The sequence below is a fragment of the Acomys minous genome (genome assembly GCF_964271855.1).
Source record: "Acomys minous genome assembly, chromosome: 2".
Lineage (NCBI taxonomy): Eukaryota > Metazoa > Chordata > Mammalia > Rodentia > Muridae > Acomys > Acomys minous.
Genome location: NC_140484.1, coordinates 66,331,985 through 66,354,404, shown reverse-complemented (window position 1 = coordinate 66,354,404; position 22,420 = coordinate 66,331,985). Strand labels below are relative to the sequence as shown.

General features: G+C 43.4%; 1 protein-coding gene across 1 annotated transcript; it reads right to left on the bottom strand.

Annotated features, from left to right (window-relative positions):
- Nucleotides 1-919: 919 nt before the first annotated feature.
- Nucleotides 920-22,173, bottom strand: OAT (ornithine aminotransferase). Its single transcript, XM_084772714.1, has 10 exons — nucleotides 22,036-22,173; nucleotides 15,490-15,721; nucleotides 13,337-13,561; nucleotides 13,020-13,115; nucleotides 10,062-10,189; nucleotides 7,604-7,726; nucleotides 6,793-6,921; nucleotides 4,471-4,584; nucleotides 3,368-3,512; nucleotides 920-1,868 (listed from the first exon to the last, which is right to left on the bottom strand). The coding sequence occupies exons 2-10, from the start codon at nucleotides 15,686-15,688 to the stop codon at nucleotides 1,708-1,710; spliced, it is 1,320 nt and encodes a 439-aa protein (XP_084628840.1). The 5' UTR covers nucleotides 15,689-15,721; nucleotides 22,036-22,173; the 3' UTR covers nucleotides 920-1,707.
- Nucleotides 22,174-22,420: the final 247 nt, after the last annotated feature.

Below are 22,420 nucleotides of genomic sequence, written 5' to 3'. Positions count from 1 at the left end.
ACCAAAGCCTGGTTTGCCTGAATGCAACGTTTTCCACCTTTCTGAGCCTCCTACACACAACCATCTTCTACCTCAAGACAAAGATGGCCTTCCAAAGACTTTGACCAAGAGCTTCATTTGCCAACTTCACCCAGTCCTCAGGTCTCTTCTGAAGAATTTCTGAATACATGATCTTAGGTCCTACGGCAGACTCTGCATCTCAGAGCACCTACGGGAAATGCAGAATCTCAAGTAGACACACACACACACACACACACACACACACACACGTTATGTCAGGCACTATTGAACTTAGCATTTTTTGTTGTTTTTGGGTTTTTTGGAGTGGTTGTTGTTGTTTTAGACAGGGTTTTTCTGTGTGTAGCCTTAGCTATCCTAGACTCACTTTGTAGACCAGGCTGGCCTCGAACTCACAGCGATCCACCTGCCTCTGCCTCTCGAGTGCTGGGATTAAAGGTGTGCACCACCATGCCCAGCTGCTTTTCTTAATGTGTGTATGTGTTGTGTGTGTAAGAGATCATCAGATCCCCTCCCTGGAGCACCCAGTGTGGGCACTGGGAACTAAACTTGGACAGCAAGCTTTCTTAACCACTAAGCCATTTTCCCAGGTCCAGCCACTATTGAACTTGAAAGTTCATCCCCTTTGAAGGAACAAGGTGGGTCCACACCTGTGCCCCAGCTACTCGGAAGGCTGAGGCTGAGACAGGAGGATCGCTTGAGTGCAGGAGTTCTAGGTTGTAGCTCGCTATGCTCATCACACATATGGTGACTTCCTAGTGAACAGGGAGGAGGGGTAAATTGGTCCAGGTCAGAAAGATCATCCCCTTTGAACAAGCGACTTATAGGAAGTTATTCCACAAAACACACTTTTTTAAATAAAACTTTAAAATAAATAAATAAGTAAACAAACAAACTCATATCATTGTACAGATATGAACTGGTCATAGCTTTATTTGGAATAAAAAGCCTGAAACACACCCATTAATCTCAATAGGAAATGAAATGCCAGTCACAAGGGTGAAACACACTGATTATTACCAAAATGGAAATACAAAATACTCTGTTGGGGTAAAAAGAAAAATTAAGCTGTATTCAAATACTGAAAAAAAAAATGTTTTACAAATTGCAATCAAGCACTTAAAAGTGTATTTTAGGAATGAATTGAATCTATATAATACATTCTGGTGTTGGCCAATAAAAAGTTTACTTAAAACTAGTATTTTACAGTAACTTAACCTTCAATCATCTTAACATTCATTGATTATGACTCAACCGCATGAGGTTAAGGAAGTTTCTTACGTAGTGTTTCAGAAATAACTTCCAAATACAAAACAGTCATACCAGTAAGGAAATTATGAAAACATATGTAAATTACTGCAGGGCTGGGTTTGCAGGCTGTACGCAGGTGGATCCTGTTTCTCCTCAGAAAGTTCCCACAGCCAAAACCTTAACAGGAAGATGCCACTCCTCTAGTTCTTCTGCCTCACAGCAGCTGCAGGGTCCTAGGAGTCACTCTACTACGCATCAACGGAAATATGTGTGTGTGTGTGTGTGTGTGTGTGTGTGTGTGTGTGTGTGTGTGTGTGTGTTCAAAAAAGTGTCTTTTAAGAGACAGAGCAGTTGAATGTGCCCACCGTGAGCGGAGTTTCACAAGAGCCCGTGTGAACATGGCTTCCAGGGAGGGAGCGAAGTGAGCGGTTCCTACTCTCAGAAGGACAAGATGGTCTTGTTAATGATCTCCACTGACTCGCGGATCTCATCCTCCTTGATCACCAGTGGAGGGGCAAGCCTGATGATGTCGCCATGGGTCGGCTTGGCCAGAAGTCCATTATCTCGGAGTCGCAGACACACCCTCCAAGCATCGCAATCTATAAAACAAGGGTCACACTGTGTGCTCAGAGACTAATGTGTGAATGCCCCAGTCACGGGCACAGGCAGTGCAGCCTCGCTAGAGTGTGCCTAGTGTCTGCGCAGGAAAAGAACTCCAGGTCACTGCCTTCCCGACAACATCTTGGCAAGCACATACCTGGGTTTGAATGAAATGTTTAGACTGTTACAGGCAGAGCACCACTGGCTGCAGTGCTTGGAGCCAGAGAGGCTCCTTCTGGACTTAGGAATGTTGGCATATACAGAAGGAAAAGACATATCCATGTGAACATGGAACTCATATTTCACACTCATATAGCCTAAAGCTAATTTTATATTGGGCTTGTTGGTTGGTTGGTTGGTTGGTTTTTTCATTTTTCAAGACAGGGTTTGTTTATGTAGCCCTGCTGTCTTGGACTCACTTTGTAGACCAAGCTGGCCTTGAACTCAGAGATCTGCCTGCCTCCCTAAGTGCTGTGATTAAAAGCAGCATCACCACACCTACCTACCTCACACAAGACTCTCAATATACCTGCTGTTTTGATTATGGCCTGTTCCCTGGGGACAAGTATGGGATTTTCCTCCTCTGGTGTGAAGGCACAAGTCCAAACCTTTCAGATTTGGGAATATTTCAACTTCTCAGATTAGGGGTGCCTAATACACAACTGTAAGAAGCTAATGTGAAAGAATTTGGGTAGGAGACATAAAATGAAATAACAGAGTAAGCAATCCCCAAATCCTAGGAACACTACACATTGCTGAGATGGACACACGCCCTGAGCATGCATCATTTCCCAGCAGTGGTTCTCAACCTGGCTGAAGGCAAAACCACCCGGAACTGCCTGAGTCTACCCTATTCCAACCCATCACCAGGCTCAGCTCCTTTCTCAAAAGTTCCTCTGCAAAAATCACTGTTTTTTTTTTTTCTGGTTTTTCCAGACAAGGTTTCTCTGTGTAGCCCTGGCTGCCCTGGAACTCATTCTGTAGACTAGGCTGGCCTCAAACTCACAGGGACCCACCTCTGCCTCCCTGAGTGCTGGGATTAAAGGTGTGCGCTACCACCACTGCTGTAATCATTGCTTTAAGGAAGGATTAGCCCAAGAAAACCCAGCACAGCGCCCTGGAGGGGGCTAACTGATGTCAGGCACACAATGAAGCCTCAAGCCTCCGTTGTTTATTATCAACATCAAAGCCAATACTTTTATTCCTACTGCTGCCTCTGCAATCTCCGCAGGATGTACAAAGTATTCAAGTGAGGGGAAAAGATTAACAGAAAAGAACCATGAGTTACCAAGTGCTGTCTGACAACAAGAAACAGAAAGAATGTCTGATAAGAATCAAGACTTGGTCAAATGAGTTAAACAGGCCTTCCTGTTTGGAAACAGCTACATTTAGGATAACGTTAATACAATCAGGTCATACTTTGTCTAAATGGCTTTAGCTGCTAGAGGAGTGCCCTAAACACTGTAACTTTGAAAGGACGATGTGCTGTGGACATTACCTTTGGTTTCTCTGATGACGATGGCATTCAGCAGCCCTTTCCCTCTTACAGCAGTCACAACGTCCGAGGGCAGCTTCATGAGCTCCTTCCTCAGGACAGCGCCCATCTTGTCTGCATTTTCAACAAGATTCTCTTCTTCTAAAACCTGTTTTTAAAAATATTATACAAATGAGTGCCTTGGAGCAATCCATGTAAAGCTGCAAGCAAAACACACCTGTGATGAAACAAAGACCAGAGTGGCATCACCTGTGGTTGCTTTTTGGGGCCTGCACTAATTTCTTGCTAAACAGATACAACTCCAAGAGGCTTGCTTTAGTCACAAATCCATCATCAGTCAGTCTTCATGGTAAAATAAAGATTAAAATGTGTCTAATGCAACTTATTATACACTGTTAGTACCTGAATACCTCAGTGGAGTAAGTATAATTTAGCTTTAAACTGCAATAGAATTGCCCTTTTTCTCCCCCTAACATATTACTCTACCTTAAGTCTACTTTTCTGAGCTGGCTTCAAACTTGTAACTGCCCTGTTTCTCAGCTTCCCCAGTGCCGGGACCCAAGTGTGTACCACCGTCCCTGACTTCATTTCTATCTATGTGGTACTAAGGAATCAAACCCCAGAGCCCTACTCTTCCACTGAACTAAGACTGCCAGCCCTCAAATCCACATGTGAAAAAATAAAAAGGAAGAAGAGCTTTGCAGTCACATGCAGTCCGAGCACTTGGGCAGCTAAGGCGTGGGGATTTCGGGCTGTCTAGCTTGAGCTACATGGTAAATTCCAAGCCAGTGAAAACTACGTAGTGAAACATTGACTTGAATATAACAAACAGACAAACAAGAAAAAAAAAAAAACAAAGCTTGCTTGCTAAACCAAAGGGGGATAGTAGGTGGTCAGCAAACTAGGGGAGTTCAGGAGCCCAGTCTATCAGGCAAAGTAAAAAATTACCTTACTTTTGGAGAATGCCTTGTCCCTAAAACCTTCTCTCAGCATGCCATATTCTCTAACACTTGGCAATCTTATTAAACTTATTATGCCAAGACTCAAATTAAAAATAACTTCAACACTACTTAGAGTAGGTATCTTTCAGCCGTATCCATCTTCACCTCAAGAGCTGCGATGGCAATTCGGCAGCCCAGTGGGTTGCCCCCGTACGTGGAGCCATGCTCGCCTGGTTTGATGGTCAGCATTATCTCATCATCACACAGCACCGCAGACACCTGAAGACAGAACGCACCGTGTCATTCCTCAGACCCTGCATACCTGGGACACAGATACGTCTATAAGGCTTCAACCAGAAGAAGTTCACATCTGTCCCCTGACTCTCAATAATAACCCACAATAAAACCAACATATTACAAATATAGTAAACACATTTCAATGGCTCAAAACAGTATACACTCTCCGAACTAAAAGAAAAAACTTTGTAGTGATTATTTTATACGTATGAGGTATTTTGTCCACATGTATGTCTATATCCCACCTGTTTGCAGTGCCCATGGAAGCCAGAGGAGAGTGTTGGATCCCCTGGAATTGGAGTTACAGATGGTTTTGAGCTGCTTTTGAGAACTCAGGTGCTCTTACCACTGAGCCATCTTTACAGTCCAAGCAAAGCTATTTTTGCAATGAAACAATTATAGTCCCTTCCAAAATGCTCTGCTTAGAAAACAAGCACGAGCTGGGCGCAGTGGCGCACACCCATAATCCCAGTACTCAGGGAGACAGAGGTAAGCAGGTCTCTGTGAGTTGAAAGCCAACTTGTATTGTTTTTTAAATTTTTCAATTTTATTTTATTAATTTATTCATATTACATCTCAATGGTTATCTCATCCCTTGTATCCTCCCATTCCTCCCTCCCTCCCATTTTCCCCTTGTTCCCCTCCTCTATGACTGTGACTGAGGGGGACTTCCTCCCCCTTTATATGCTCATAGGGTATCAAGTCTCTTCTTGGTAGTGTATTGTTTTTTAAATCACATGTATTATCTGTATTATCTGTAGGTCCAGCTAGTGATCAATTAAGACACAGACACTTCTTTTTCTTTTTTTTTTTTTTTTTTTTTGGTTTTTTCGAGACAGGGTTTCTCTGTGTAGCCTTTGCCATCCTGGACTCACTTTGTAGACTAGGCTGGCCTCGAACTCACAGCGATCGCCTGCCTCTGCCTCCCAAGTGCTGGGATTAAAGGCGTGTGCCACCACACCCGGCACAGACACTTCTTATATTTTAAAATAGTCTTAGTTAACCTGGGGCAGGGCAGATATCAATTTTTAAAAAGACTTATTTATTTATTATTTATACAGTATTCTGCTCAAATGTGTGCCTGCATACCAGAACTCATTATAGATGGTTATGAGCCACCATGTGGGAATTGAACTCAGGACCTTTGGAAGAACACATGGTGCTCTTAACCTCTAAGCGATCTCTCCTGCCCCAGATATCAATTTTTTAAACTACTTCTCATAGTGTGGTAGGCATGGGATCCCTGTCTTAATCCCATGTATTTGTTTTTAATAACTTTTATCAAGTTACTTCTCATTCATAATCCCAAATACTTGTCTTTTATCTGGGCGGATTTTCCATCCACGCTAGTCATGTGTGTTTCTTTTATCTAACCTATGGCAGCCTTCCTCTACTCTCTTTAGGTCTCTTTCCTTTTTCTTTCTTTCTTTCTTTTCTTTTTTTTGTGGCGGTCTTTTTTTTTTTCCCCAGGATTTCTCTCTTTTTAAGTCCCACCTATCTCTTTCGCCCTGTGTAGGTGGGATGGCTTTTTATTAACTAAAAGGTTGGTCACACAGACAGTAAGTAGTAATTAGCATCAAAATACATCAGACCATCCCCCAACAAGCCTAGTCTACAAAGCAAGTCTAGAACAGCCAAGACTAACACAGAGAGACCCTGTCTCCAAAAACCAAAATAGAAAAAAAGAACTTTAATCCCAGCACTTGGGAGGCAGAGGCAGGCGGATTGCTGTGAGTTCGAGGCCAGCCTGGTCTACAAAGCGAGTCTAGGACAGCCAAGGCTACACAGAGACACCCTGTCTCAAATACCAAAAACAAACAAACAAACATGCACATTCTCTGCAAGAAGAAAATTTAGTATCCTCAGAAGGAACACCTACGCTTCAAAGCCCTTTTATCCCACATCAATTACTGGCTCTGGACACACCCCCAAAAAAGAACGGTCCTTGTTCATGGTTTTGAACAATTAGCAATACCACTTTCTGAAAAGCGGGAGGAGGAACTTCTGAGGGGAAATGCTTCTGTCCAAATCAAATGCCATGGCATACACCCCACTTGGTCAACACTAAGCAAGTGGATCTTTAAAATATTCTAGGTGGCCTGTGTCACACGCAGTCAAACGAAATCTCCCGAAAGGCATCCCAGTCAGCCAGCAGAGGAGGGACCAGAACTAAAGGAATGCTGGACTTACAGGGTATAAGCCACCAGAAAGGGCCTTGCCAAGAAGGACGATGTCAGGTCTGACATTCTCATGATCCACAGCCAGCCATCTACCAGTTCTGGCCAAACCCGTCTGTATTTCATCAGCAATAAACAGAACCTGGGAGAGACAAAGTAACACAAGTGTCACTCTCACTTCTTGAGGAGACAAAGACCATCATTATTCCAATCTTCCCACTAAGTGCCATTCTGACACACCCTGCAATCTGTGAAGACGTTTTCAGTCCCCACATAATTCAATGGTGTCCTGTGGGAATGTTTCCTGTGACAGACCAATACCTCCCAGAAGAGCCCATGTGGCACTGCTCTGCATGGCAGAGAGGCACTTATGCAAACGTGAAGAGTTTGTAGAGCTTTAATGGCTCAATTACGCTCTAAGAACAAGTTCCCATAATTAATACACATACAATTATCAAATATTTTCTGGAATTCTCAATAGTGAGCAAAATACACTACTCGCTTTGGTGGGAGAAAGGGGAGAAGGCCTGTAACATCTGGAGCAAAGGGGCGCCAGTCGGGCTTGGGAGGAACTAGAAGAGTGCAATTTTCCTACAGCAGGGAGAAACACAGAAAGCCTGGAGCTGTGCAGCTACAGCAGCCCAGAGTGGCTAGAGACAGGTCTAGCGTTGTAGAGACTGAAAAGTCAGCTTCCACAGAGGGTTCTAGGTATTAGAGTGCTCCTCAGGTCTTGGAACTCATCTACTGGAAAGTGAGACAATCATTTCTCCTGTCAACAAGCAAGTGCAGCAAGTCTGGCCTGACTGCCAAGTGAGCGGGCCCACCTGGTGCCTGGTGCAGAGCTCCCGAACTCCCGTCAGGTATCCTGGGTCTGGGACAATGACGCCCGCTTCACCCTGGATGGGCTCCACCATGAAGGCAGCAACATTTGGATCCTGAAGAGCATGCTACAATCGAAACAGAATGGACTTTAAATAGCTTCCGTTCTACTTGATCTGGCAACCGAAATCAAACACTACACATACTTCCTGCTCAGAATAATTATGAGAAACCGGGCGTGGTGGCGCAGGCCTGTGATCCCTGCACTCAGGAGGCAGAGGCAGGTGGATCCCTGTGAATTTGAGACCAGCCTGGTCTACAAATCAAGTCCAGGACAGCCAGGACTACAAGAGAAACCCTGGCTCAAAAAAAAAAAAAAAAAAAAAAAAAAAAACCAAAAGAAGAATAGTTGTGAGAGACTGAAGAGACGGCTTAGCAGTTTGGAATGCTTGTTGCTTTTCCCGAGACTCTGGGTTTGGCTCCCAGCACCTATATGTGGTTCACAATAGTCACCCATTAACTCTAGTTTCAGTGGAACCAGGCACATATACATGCAGGCAAAACACTTGAAGTAAGTAAATAACTCTCAAAACACAACAGGAGGGGGAAGATGATACAAAGCCAGCCATGGTGGTCCATGCTTGTAATTCCAGGCCTCTAGTGCACTGGGTTTATAAGTATGTACCATTATGGCAGATTATCCCTACATCTTGCTAACACATAGAGATATTTACAAGGAAAACCTAAGTCAGGCTGGGAGTGGTGGCGCACACCTTGAGTCCCAGCACTTAGGAGGCAAAGGCAGGTAGATGGCTGAGAGTTCAAGGCCAGCCTGGTCTACAAAAGCAAGTCTAGGACAGCCAAGGCTACACAGAGAAACCCTACCTCAAAAAACAAAAACCAAAATCTAAGTCAAGAGCTGGGGAGATGACTCAGGAGTTAAGGGCACTGGCTGCTCTTGCAGAGAACCTGTTTTCAGGCTCTATTTTCCATTTTCAGCATGCATACAAGGGCTCACAGCTGCCTTTAAGTCCAGTTCCAGGGGATCCAACCCCCTTTCTAGCCTCCTTGAGCACTGCATGTACATGTACATTTACATGCAGGCAAATACTCAGATAAAATTTTTTTTTTTTATAAAACTAAGCGGACTTCTCAATTGACTTTTTTGTATTTCACCGAAGCACTACTCCACTTTGGAGATGGAATATACCTCAGTGGTAGAACATTGCCTAGAATCTACAAGGCCTTGGGTTCCTTCCCTAACACTACAAATAAAGTACTACAACTCACAAGTCTTAATTTTTTTTTTTTTAATCTAAGCCAGGAGTGATGGTACATGTCCCTAATCTCAGCACTAAGGAGGCAGAGCCAGGCAGATCTCTTGAGTTCAAGGCTGGCCTGGTCTATATACTGTATTTCCAGGGAGTCAAGGCTTCAAAATGAGAAGAAAAAAAAAAAAAGGAAGGGAAAAAAAAGAGAGAATTAGACTATCTTTAAAAAGAAAGAGAGAAATTTTATCTAGTAATTACATAGGTAATTTTCAGGTTGTTAGGTCTGAACTGGTTAGCTGGTCTAAGTACCAGATGACAAGGGCAGACTTCCCTGAGGTGGAAACTTAACTGCTCACTACTGAGAATAAGACTGAGGCTTCAGGATGTGGGGTAGTGGTGCACGCCTTTAACCCCAGCACTTAGAAGCAGAGGCAGGTGGATCTACATAGAGAGTCCAAGGTTGCCAGGGCTATACAGAGAAACCTCGTCTCGAAAAACCAAAAAAAAAAAAAAAAAAAAAAAAAGACTGAGACTTCTGTCGAACTCCAGAAGAATTTTCATAGACTTATACAACTTTGTTTGTTCTGAAGCACTGGGTCAAATCCAAGACCTCACACAGGTTGTTTTACCACTGAACAACCTCCCCTGTTATTTTAATATTTTTACTGAGCCTGAGTATTTGCCTGTTATGTAAGTGTGTATCTGTAGCACAAGCATGCTGGTGCCCAAGGTGGCCAGCCTTAGATCCACTAATCTGGAAGGTTGTGAGTTACCATATAGGTACAAGGAACTGAACAGGGTCCTCTGCAATAGCAGTATGTGACCTTAACCTGAGACATCACTCCAGCCCCCTGATTTATGTGTGTGTGTGTGTGTGTGTATGTGTGTGTGTGTGTTTGTTTGGTTTTGGTGTGGTTTTTTTTTTTTTGGTTGGTTAGTTGGTTTTGGTTTTTAGTTTTTGAGACAGGATTTCTCTGTGTAGCCTTAGCTGTCCTGGACTCACTTTGTAGACCAGGCTGGCCTCGAACTCACAGAGAACCGCCTGCCTCTGCCTCACGAGTGCTGGGAATAAAGGCGTGTGCCACCACACCTGGCTTAATATATTTTTAATTCACATATTGAACAGGTAATCATTAATTCAAAACTATTTCCAGCTACTTATGAGCCCAGTCCCACAGCCACCCTGATGTACCTCCAGTGCAGGCAGGTCGTTGTATGGGATGATCTCAAAGCCTGGCATAAAGGGTCCAAAGCCGTCATAACTGGTCGGGTCTGTGGAACTGGAGACTGCAGACAACGTCCGACCCCAAAAGTTTCCAGCTAGAAGGAAAGATGAACAATGACTATTCCAAAGAAAGTACTACCCTACAAACACCTTCAGAAGCCTGACTAAAAATAAACAAAGGGTTTTTTAGAGAGCTTTAAATTATTCAAACAAAATCTGATACTAATTCCAATGGTTCCCCTGACAACAGGCCAATATGTCTCCTTGTAATTACTATTTTAGACATCTCTACGGTACTTTTATCAGACCCACTCCAACAGGAAGCCCAACAAAGTTTCTAGACAGAGAATGCACTTACAGTAGAAATGTGAGAAAGAGAATGTCCCGCATGGAGACCAGCAGTCCTTTAACACCTCAACACTGCAAGCTACCTACTTAACTGAATGCACTTCCAAACTCACTTATACTTCCCAAGTTGCCTTCCTTGACAATATACTCTTCCATAACATGAAAAGAAACAGACTTCTGCCTTTCCTTAGAATCATGGTTTTTCTATTAACAAATGTGACTGGGGGAGTAGGGGGGTGGGGGTGGGGATTGGAGGCCAAGGACTACTCCAGGACAGGGGAGGGACAGCAAGGGCATGAGCTCTCTGTCCTCAGACCTTCCTAACATCAGCCAGCAAAGCAAACAATTGCATCCTTTCAGATGGGGTTAAACTCATCCATGAACGCTACAGCAGAGAACGGGAGCTCACCACACCAAGGATGTTCTGACATCTCCCACTACCGAGCCAGCAGCAACTCGATGGACTCAGGATCAGGTGGTTGTAGCTAAGCCTCTTGGCGTCTCTTAAATGTTACTCTTGCAAAAGCTTCTGTCACCTGAGACCCTGACTCATGAGTCAGCCCATCTTTTTCTCACCCACATACACGAGCATACTCTTTAAGATAACACGCACTGGTGAGAACAGGAGCCAGCCAGTTCTGCTCCCCCTAGCCTTAGTGAGCTCATCCTGTAGCTCACCCTGGATAGTCTTTCACTGTCATTCCTGCCCACTGATTCAGCAATCTCTGTCAATACAACATAAAAATATCTTTGCACCCTTTGCTAGTATGAAAGAGACTAGATGATCTACAATAGAAATCATATTTTGTTCATAATAGCCAGCCAGGACACTCACAACTAAAACACAAGATTTTAAGATGGTAAGTTACAGGCAGTCACTTATGAAGCCAATCTACGCTGCTGGGTTTTCTGACTTACCCAGAGAGCAGACCCTTTCCTGTTTCCTCTTTTCTGTCTCTTTAGATGCTGGCAAGAGCCTAACTACACTTTCTCTGGTATGTTAGGCTTTTTCACGCTTTGGTGAAGCCCTCCTGTCTGCCACCTAGCTGCTCATCTGCCATATGGCTGACCTACAGGCCTGCTCAACACAAACGGCCAGGTTTCCTGTCTTCCTCTTCTGTGTCCCTCCTCTGGGCAGCTGCAGGATTTATAGCTTGTCTACCCTATGTCCTTGAACATTAAAAACAAAATGGTAAATTATAGAATCGTATCAACATTTCTTCAGATCATAATCTGTCACCTCAAATACCAATTGCCTCTGGCCATAACTTTATTATGCTATAGGATTTATAATTTAACTGTATGTATTCACCAGACAAAACAAGAATGGATTTTGACCACAAAATCAATACACTATTTTTAACTAAAACCAAAACTTTAAAGTCAGAATCTACCATTTGAATATCTCACAAAAATTACCAAAGTCAGATTACATCATCCCACCCTGTCTTGAAAAAACAAACAAAAACAGATGACATCATCCCAATATACTGTACATCTTTTAACAAGAACTCAAAGCATTCCTTCCCAACCATTCTCAGAAGTGTAACAAGGGCAGCGTCAGGCCTCCTGATCCAGATAGCTTCTAAGAACACACAAGGGCACATTCAATAGTAGGACTAAAACCCTGGCCACAAGCCAGGCATGGTAGTGCATCCCTTTAATCCCAGTACTTGAGAGGTAGTAGCAGACAGATATCTGTGAGTTCAAGGCCAGTCTGTTCTATGTTCCAGGAAAGCCAGAGCTACACAATAAAATCCCATCTCAAAAAGCAACAACAACAACAAAAGAGGCCAGTTGTTCGATGATAGAATGCTTATTAAAAAAACACAAAGCCCTGAGTTCAAAACTTAGCACCAAAAAAGGAAAAAACATAACTAGAAAATAGCTATGAGGAAATCTGGTAAGATGAGAAATTAAATCAGGAAGGGAAGATTAAAGCCAGACATGGTGGCACACGCCTTTAATCTTAGCACTTGGGAGGCAAAGGCAGACGGATCTCTGTGAGTTTGAGGCCAGTCTAGTCTTCAAAGAGAGTCAAGGACAGCCAGGGCTCTGTTACACAGAGAAACCCTATCTCAAAAAAAAAAAAAAAAAAAAAAAAGAAAGAAAGAAAGAAAAAGAAAAAAGAAAAAAGAAAGAAAACTCTCAGCTGGGTATGGTAGTGTACGCTTTTAATCCCAGCACTCAGGAGGCAGAGGCAGGTGGATTACTGTGAGTTCAAGGCCAGACTGGTCTACAAAGCGAGTCCAGGGCAGGCAAGGCTATACAGGGAAGTCCTATCTTGAAAAACAAAAACAGAAGGAGAAGGAGAAGAACGAGAAGAAAGAAGAAGAAAAAAACAAACAGAAAAAAAGAAAACTCTCGAACTAGGCATGTAGCTCAGGAGTAGAACACTAGACTGGCATCCATCAGACCTCAGGTTCATTCCACAGCATCACAAACAGGAAAATCTCATACAGGAAGAAATACCTTAGAAATCTAAGAATTCCCCCATCAGCCTTTATAAAAACAGCCTATATAAATAATGTATCATGTAAATGATACCATGTATAGAACACAATTAAACTCACATACCAGCAAAAATAATCTTTGCTTTGTATTTCTGGATGCCTTTCACAGTGTAGCCCCAACGACGAGCAAGCTTACAGGCAGTCTCTCCAGCCTCCACTCCTATTAAAGAAAAAATACTCAGATTTGTCTCATGCTACAAATTATTAAAGAAATGAGATCAGCATGCGGTGCACAACTTAAACCCAGTTACTTGAGAGACTAAGGCGGGAAGATTGTAAGTTCAGGGCCAGCCTCAGCAAATAATAAGATGCTAAATAGTTATAAATAAAGAAACAAATGATTGATTTATTGGGAACTGAACAAAAATGGGACTGTTTTACCTGTATTCATAGGAAGAACTTTGTTGTAGTTGAAAAGCTTGGTAATGTACTCCTCATATTCACCAAGGACATTGTTATAGAAAGCCCGAGATGTTAGCGTGAGTTTGTCCACCTGGCTCTTCATGGCATTTATGATCTTGGGGTGGCAGTGTCCTTGGCTAACAGCACCATAAGCACTCAGGAAGTCGAAGTACTGCCTGCCTTCTACATCCCACATGTAAATGCCTAAAATAGAGAGGGAAGGAAAAGAATTTGAGTCTCTGTATGCCATAAGACCCCCAAAATGAAGCCTGATTTTTTAAGCCCTCTAAAAACCTACATATGATACTCTACTTGGTATACCTTATGCTTAAAACTTGGCTTCATACAAGCCTACTGAGCTCTGATTTAGGAAGAGGTATTAAAGCTACATTTTATCTGTCTGACTTTTTTTTAATCTGTCTGACTCTTAAACATATTTAACACAACACTATAAAAAGACTGTAATTCTGTCATGGGTTTCTTTTTTGCAGGGTGGGAGCTAGTGGTGAATAAGCACATAAAAATATACTCAATAGTGAAATTCAACATGATGCTCCACAGCTTCCATTCCAAATGGCTAGTCTAATGGTATAGAAGTTTACTGAGATATATAGACTTTGGGTCTAGTTAATTTCAGAGTGTGATGTTATTTTTATTTGCAAGTTTTCTATAATAAGTTTATTTAAAAGAAAGCAAGAGGGAGGAAGGAAGAAGGGAAGGAAGGAAAGAAGATTGTAAACGCTTTACCACCTTTAATTTCAGGAGCCAAAAATTTGAATTTACAAAGAAGTTACATAAAAGAGACAAAAGTCTTGTAAAGTAGAGACTACACCTAACAGGAGTATTTGCAAACCATATGCCTGGGAAGGACTTAGTGTCCAGAACTCAATGATAGCAGCAATAAAAACCTCCAGGCATGGTGACACACCTATAATCCCAGTGCTGAGGGAATAGAAGCAGGAGGATCAGGAATTCAAGGTTAGCCTGGACTAAGCAAGACTCTGTTTTTAAAAACGGGCAAATAACTTACTAGTGTTTCCTTTAAAGACACACAGATGCTAATATGAACATGGAAAGACATACAACCATCACCAGGCATTAGAAACATGCAAATCACAACAAGGGGATACTAGTTCATACTAGTATGGTTATGGTTTGTTATGGGAAAAATGGGGCAAAAATATAAACAATTTGGAGCTTGCATACAGTGCTAGTGGAATGTAGCAGGGTGAGCACCTGGAACTCTAGCACTTGGGCAGCTGAGGTTGGATGAACACAGGTTCAAGAGCAGCCTGAATGACACAGTGCAAGCCTGTCTCTCCACCAGTACCAAAACAGAAACAGAAACAGTACAGCTGCTCCAAAAAAGAGTTAGCAGTTCTCAGCTGAGGAGATGGCTCAGCTCTTGCTACGCAGGCATGGCAAAAAGACCTGAATTTGAGTCCACGTCCCCCATTAAAAAAAAAAAAAAAAAGCTGGACATGACCACACATTCCTGTAATCCTAGTACTAAGCACAGAGACAGGCAGATCCCAGGAGTTCACTGGCCAGCCAGCCTAGACAAATGGTGTTTTTCATGTTCATTGAGAAACCCTGCCTCAGGGGAATAAAGCAGAATGTGAGTGAGTCAGACACCTGACTTCACACACACACACACACATGGTTTTTTAAGGTCGGCAGTTCCTCTACAAGCTAAGTATAGAGTTACTACATGACCCAGCAATTCCATTCCAGAGATCAAGCAGTGCCACACTTTAAGAAACACTGGCAGCTGGCATGGTGGCGCATGCCTTTCATCCCAGCGCTTGGGAGGCAGAGGTAGATGGATCTCTGTGAGTTTGAGGCCAGTCTGGTCCACAACATGAGTCCAGGACAGCCAGGGCTACACAGAGAAACCCTGTCTGGTGGTGGGGGAGGGGGAGCAGACAGGACAGGACAGGGACCCACACAGTTAAATGTCTAGGAGTAGAAAGAGCTAGAAAACAAGGTGTACATGGTACCTTAGTCACTTAGTAATGGCTGAGGGAGCCCTAACTGCAACAGACATTCAATGAGGCTTGGACACAAGAAAATACAACTAATTCTTGTAACAAATTTCAAGCAAATGCAGGGTGGATTAATCCAAAACATACCTTTTCCTCTCTCCAAGGCTACAGGTAAAGGATGGTAATTGTGTGCGCCATACTTAGATTCCCGTTCAAAAATGTACTCGGAGGATGGCGGGCCTTGCTCGGTCTTCTTAGTTGCAACAGATGCAGCAGAGGTGACTGAGGCGTGGACTCCTCGCCGCAGAGCAGCAACGGTCTGCAAACTTGCTAGCTTGGAAAACATTGTGTGGGTCCTTCAGGAAGGGAAGGGCACAGCCTGTCCAAAGTAAGGAGACGGCACTGGGTGAGAACCTTTCCAGTTCATCTCATGTCTGCTCATTTGTAACTGCCGAGCATCCAGCCAGGATCCAGCCTTAGCCTATCAGAGGGTGCAGAGTTCAGGGCAGATAGCAGAGACAGGGTGCTAAGTCAGAGGCCAGAGCTGCTTTGCTGGGTGGCCGTGAGTTGTCACGGGGTAAGAAGCATGGGCTATAAACCATCCTTCACTTTTTAAAAGCTCAGGCTGATCTTTAACTCTAGGTTCAAATGACCTCTGGAGCTAGGACCACAAGCAGCACTTGCCTTAACCTCTCTCAGCCCTACCCTCGGCCCTCAGGACCCCTACCTCTATTCCCTATTTTATGTAAGTAGGGAAACAATTAATAACAAATGTGGTGTTAACCTACGTGAGGTAATCCCAGAAAATGATCACTACAATTTCCAGGCTAGCCTGGCCTACCTAGTAAGCTCCAGACTAGCCTCAGCTTCTGTCTCAAAATAGAAAGAGCAAGGCGCAGGATGGGGCTAGAGAGATGGCTTAGTGATTAAGAAGATTGCTGCTTTGGCAGAAGACCTGAGTCAGCACCCACATGGTGGCTCACAACTGTTTGTACCTCCAAGGGATCCAACACCCTCTTCTGACCTCTGCAGGTACCAAGCACCCACATGGTACACACACATACACACACATGGCAGGCAAACATTTAATACATATATAATAAAATTAAATAAATCTTTTTGAAAAATAGAGAGAGATAGGAAAAAGAAACTTTTGGAGGCTGGAAAGAGTTTAGCACTCAAACTACACAAGATAAAAATCTGTCATTTATCATAAATACCTAAAACAACTGTAAGTCAAACTCAACATAAACAAAGGCAAAAAGACTTGTTTTGTACTTTGTTAAGAGTCTTAAATTCAGGGCTGGAGAACTGGCTCAGTGGTGAAGAGCGCCACCTGCTCTTCCAGAGGTCCTGAGTTCAGTTCCCAGCAACCACATGGTGCCTCACAGCCATCTATAATGGGATCTGATGCCCTCCTCTGGTGTGCATGCTACATGTAGGCAGAACACTGTATACATAATAAATAAATCTTTAAAAAAAAAGTTTTAAAGTCCACGCCAGGCACGGTGACACACACATCTGTAATCCCAGCACTCAAGGAGGCAGAGGCAGGTGGGTCGCTGTGAGTTTGAGGCCAGCCTGGTCTACAAAGGGAATCCAGGACAGCCAAGGCTACACAGAGAGACCCTGCCTCAAGAAAACCAAGAAAAAAACATGTTAAGTAGTTATGGTAACAAACACAAATACGCAAATATAACAGATGAAAGTAGGCAACTCATAAAGAATCTGTTTTGCTAGGATGGCTCTTTCTATAACCCCCACACATACACACAACATATTAAGAAGTATCAAAAAATCAGCTGTTCAAAGAAAAAGCAATTAAGACCAAGAGAACATCAAAGTCCAAGCAGCTAAGTTAGGTATATGAATTTCCCGAACATACTGGTGCCTGCTCACATTATTTACATTTTTCAGAATCGGCTACTCTCTCTACACCAGTTCTAAAACCAGCCCCCAACAGTGTCCCCCAACTTCTGTGTGCTCGGCTCACCACTCAGATCATGGTAAGACCCTGAAACAAAGACTAGAGTAAGGAAGGAAATTCAATAAAAAGGAAAATAAAGGCGTGCATAGGTATCATGTCTGGAAGCAGAGAGGGAAAGCAGTTTAAGATATTCTAGATTAGGGGAAAGTTACTAAAAGTCAGGTGTGCTCGGAACATCTACATCTCCTTTTTTTAAAAAGACAAATAGCTAATTCATGTTTCAACAGAATTCTCTAACAAGTCAAACCATGCCTAATCTTAACATTCTTGACTGAGTTGCCAAATCAGCCGATCACGATCATGGGGCTTGGCTAACTTCCTTTTCACCTTGGCTCTCGCTCCACACTAAAAATCCAGGGAGGTTCAGGAATTTGCAATTACTAATCAAATGCCAGAACTTTTCCCACGGTTCAGACCAGAGTACAGATTTGAAACTCAAGATCTAAGGACTGTCTTGAGAGGGTCCCAGTGACTCCTAAAATAAAATACGCAATTATATACAATGATACATTTCCCTAAGGAAGAGGTCTGCAATTTCCACAGATTTTCTCTCAAACTAACAAAAGCAAAGCAAGAATCACTAGACTGGAAATGGTGACTAGCAAAAATGTCTAACTGTACTAAAAGTACCAGTCTCCAACACCACCACTAAATCTAAGACACCGATACATCATTTCGTTCTAGGCCCTTTACAGTCTACAAAATAAATCCTATTTGAACTATTAAAAACTTAAAGTGGCATTAATTTCTGCCTAGCAAATAAGACTAAAACATGCTGTCTCAGATATTCCTTAGTGGATGCACTTAGATACATACAAGCAAAACATTCATACACATAAATAAAATATGTTTGGTTGGTTGGTTTGGTTTTTCAAGACAGGGTTTCTCTGTGTATCCTAGGCTATCCTGGAATAAATTCTGTAGCCCGGGCTAGCCTCAAACTCACAGTGATCCACCTGCCTCTGTCTCCTGAGTGCCGGGATTGCACAAATGCGCCACTATGCCCAGCTAAATACATTTTTAAAATAAACTTCTATTGACATGGAAAGATGTTTTAGGACATGTTTAAGTAAGGGAAATAAAATTATATACACCGGATGTTCAACTATGCAAGGAGTAATAGGGAAAACTGTTAAGGAAAGAAACACAAAAGTCACTCTACTTTAAACATGACCATAAATTGTATTTACAGTCAGAAACACTGAGAATGAACTTGGACATGGGTCTGAGTTCTTGACAGAGACTAAGGCAACAAGCAAAATCTAATTAAAAGAAAGGGATCTGGTAAGGTTTGAGAAAAGAATGTGCTTTAAAGAAAAGTACAGTCAATACTCCTAAAACATGGGCAGCCTTGGATCCACCAGGTCACCTGTTCTTAGGAAAAGGTTCAAACTTTAAAATATGAAGTAATCTTATACTTTTACTACCAAAGTCTACAGCTGTGATTTTTCAATAGGCAGAAAGACACCTGGTTACAGGGGGGAAAAAAAGTCCTAAAAATGCTTTTAAAGGTGTGTTTTTACAGGTTAAAATAAGACTGCAAGTGACTGCAGAAGGGGGCTGGGGGTTTGTAATCCCAGCACTTGGGGGAGCTGAGGCAGGAGGATTTCCAGTCCAAGGCTATACTCACCTGACCCAAAACAAAATAAAGACTGAAAGGGGGAAAACAGATTATCTAAACTCATGTTATCTCAATTTACACAATAATTACCTGCTCAGCTAGAGTATAGATATCTGCCGGGTCCCCTCAACTTTACACAGAATGATTACAGTCAGTAGCCTAACAGAAACATTCAAAACATTAGTAACACTCTCAAGTTCTCAAGGTAGATCTCAGGGGTATTTAACCTAACTGGGGAAGGTCCCAAGCTGCACAGTCCATCACATACCAGAATCTAGTGCAAACATTTCTATTAAAGCGTCTCTGTGTTCAAGTACTGAGCTTAGTACTGTATAAGAAATATTAGAACAAGCCGGGTGTGGTGGCGCACGCCTTTAATCCCAGCACTCGGGAGGCAGAGGCAGGAGGATCGATGTGAGTTCGAGGCCAGCCTGGTCTACAAAGTGAGTCCAGGACAGCCAAGGCTACAGAGAAACCCTGTCTCGAAAAACCAAAAAAAAAAAAAAAAAAAAGAAAAGAAAAAGAAAAAGAAAGAAATATTAGAACAAAATGAAATCAGGCTTGAAAGTAGCCATCTTCTCTTTCAAAGGGGCTTGGGAAATGGGATTGAAACCCTATCCGTGAATCTACGTGAATGTGCCACTTTTTCTGAACTCCAATTTCCCCATTTGTGAAATGAGGCTGAAGCCATTGCCGGGTGTCTGGAGGAGTTCATGGTAAAGGCCAGGCTCAGCACAAAGGAGTCATTCATTAGGTTCTCTTCTGCTCTAAGTTCACAGGAACACTAGCCAAGTTCTACAACTTAAAAAACACTGCCACGGTTTCTTTTTCAAACTGGAAAAGTTTTCTTTAAAACAATAAAAGTGAAATCTTCTGGGGCTGAGGATCCGTTGGTAGTGTACTTGCCTAACATGTAGGAAGCCTTGGATTCCATGTCCAGCACCAAATAAACTGAAGAAGCAGAGGCAGGGGGATCAGGAGCTCAAGACATCCTCAGATACACAAGAGGTTAGAAGGAGTCAGGCATGCTGGCACAAGCCTTTAATCCCAGCACAGGGGAGGCAGTGTCAGATGGATCTCTGTAAGTTTGAGGACAACCTGGTCTACATAGGGAATTCCAGCCCAGCCAGGGCTACAAAGTGAGACCTTGCCTTAAAACAAAAAATGTTTTAAAAAGATAAAATAAATAGAAATTAGACAAGAAAATTAACTACTTACAAGATTACCATTAGCTGGGGTTGAAGAACAAATAGTTTAGTTTCACAATTAAGCTTAGTTGTTTAGAGGTTAAGATGTTTTTATGTCTAGATAGATGTTTTAAGTTGATAGAGATGAGATGTGATATTGAGTTACATTCAGAATTTTAGACTCACCGAGATCTGAAAATGTTTTCTTCACGGTTGCCAAACACAAACAACCAAAACACTATGAATGTAACACAAATATAATTCCTGATTGTTCTCTGGTTCTTCTTGCTGTATGTAGTTTATCTTATATATGTGTAATAATATAAATGTATTATGTACAAAGTAATAATAAAGAAAAAATTTCAGGCCAACATTGCTCCCTTCCCTATCAGCCCAAAGGAGTATTTCCACTGTACAGGTTCCACTAAGGGCTGCATTTGGAAGAATTTGTTTAGTCTGCCTTATTAAATAACATTTTCTTAAATTACTCTAAAATAACCATCACTGTGAAGTCATCCAAAGGCTATTGAAAATACTCAGCTTGAGAAGTAAATTTGGTTTAGCTATTGTCAAATATTTACTTTCCTACGGTAACCATTCACAAAGACAGGCCTTAGTTTTTGAAGTTCTGTCAACAAAAGCTTTGTTTTACGTAACCAATATTCTGGCTAAAATTCACCTCAAGTGCGTCACTGGCAAACAGCTAAAGTAATACTACTGGAAAATGATTGGACCAACTACACCGCACCCTCCACACACCTCCAAATCACTGCCCATTCATTATTATTTTTTAAAGTATAAAGTTTGGCATGTCCTCTAGAACGCAGCAAAGAGCATGAAATACACACCCAAATAATCATAAATAAAAGTAGACTGGAAAGAAAAGATATGAGGCAGGAAAAAAATACCTTTAAAAGATATGTACTCGTTAAAGTTTTAGGGGCAGGATGAGATGGCTCAGCAGAAGACCAGAGTTTGTTTCCCAACACCCATGTGGCACAACCACGGAAAACTCCTGTCCCAGGGGCATTGGAACCCTCTGGCCACGGAGGGCAGCTGCATTCCTGTGCACATGCACACACACTTTAAAAAATAAAAAAAATCTGAACTACGCTTCCAGGCTACATAAAATTAATTTACCTACAGAGTCTCTGTCAATCTGACAGAGAATAGTTAGGATGGGGCAATCGGAGGTTACTCAGTTGTCAAAGCCACTTCATTCCAAAAGCACTCCTTCTTGACACATCTACAAGGTAAATGCACTGCCAGACATGATGTAGGCCTGAGGCAAGGCTTGCTGGCAGCAAGAGTTCTCCAAAATTAGACTGGAATTTACTGAGGTTCAGCATCTTCTGCTCAAGGCCTAATTGGGGGGAGGGGGAGGGGGGTCTTCGTACTGAGAGCCCTGTAGGCCAATCCCTAGCCACCATCTCATTATAACCTGCACGTCACTTCCTCGATTCTCTTATTTGGTTTAAGGCTGGAGAGAAGGTAGGGAGGGGATGGACAGGATCTGCCACGGGGCACAGACGCTGCAGGAGGAACTCAGTCTTGGTCCGCACCAGCGCCCCCTCCCGGTGTCGAGGCCAAGCGTCCGTAAGCCTATCGCCAGGGATCGGATCCCTGGCATCCAGGCTCCTCAGGTGTCGCACGCCCTCAACACCGCCTTCTCGAAAGCCGATGCTTCCAAGACCTTAGGCGAGTGCCCCAAGGGCGGCGAGCCCGAGCCTTCCCTGGCTGGCGGCCGTGCCACAACTCCGGCCTCTCGCCGGGCCCGCCCCGCCCCGGGGATGCGCCGCGCCCTAGACCGGTACAGCCCCGCGCAGCCCCGGCTGAGACTCCGGAACCCCGAGCCGGTCCCGAACCGCTTCCGCCCAGCCCCGGCGCGAGCGTAGTACCTGACAGCGTCCGCTAAGCTCGACCGAGTGTACTTCAGCCACGAAGCCTGAAGGAACCGCCCGGCGCGTCACGCCGTTTAAGACGACGTGTCTGCCCTGCCCCCGCCCGCTCTCGCAGCTCATTGGCTGTGGCGGAGGGCCGCACACCAATCACGCAAGGCTCTCCCTCGCCCCACCCACCCGGCCTTGAGCCATGGGGCACCCAGCTCAGCTGCCCTCTCTTAGTGAACTGTCTGCCTTTGCGGTTGCGGCGCCTGAGCTCTGGGACTGGATTTAATAGCAGTCCGCTTATTTTACAGGAAGAGAAACAGAGACCCGAAAGAATGCTGGCCTCTCGCTGCGTTTCCCTAGCCTAGGGACAGACGCTCCAGAGCCTTTCCTAGTA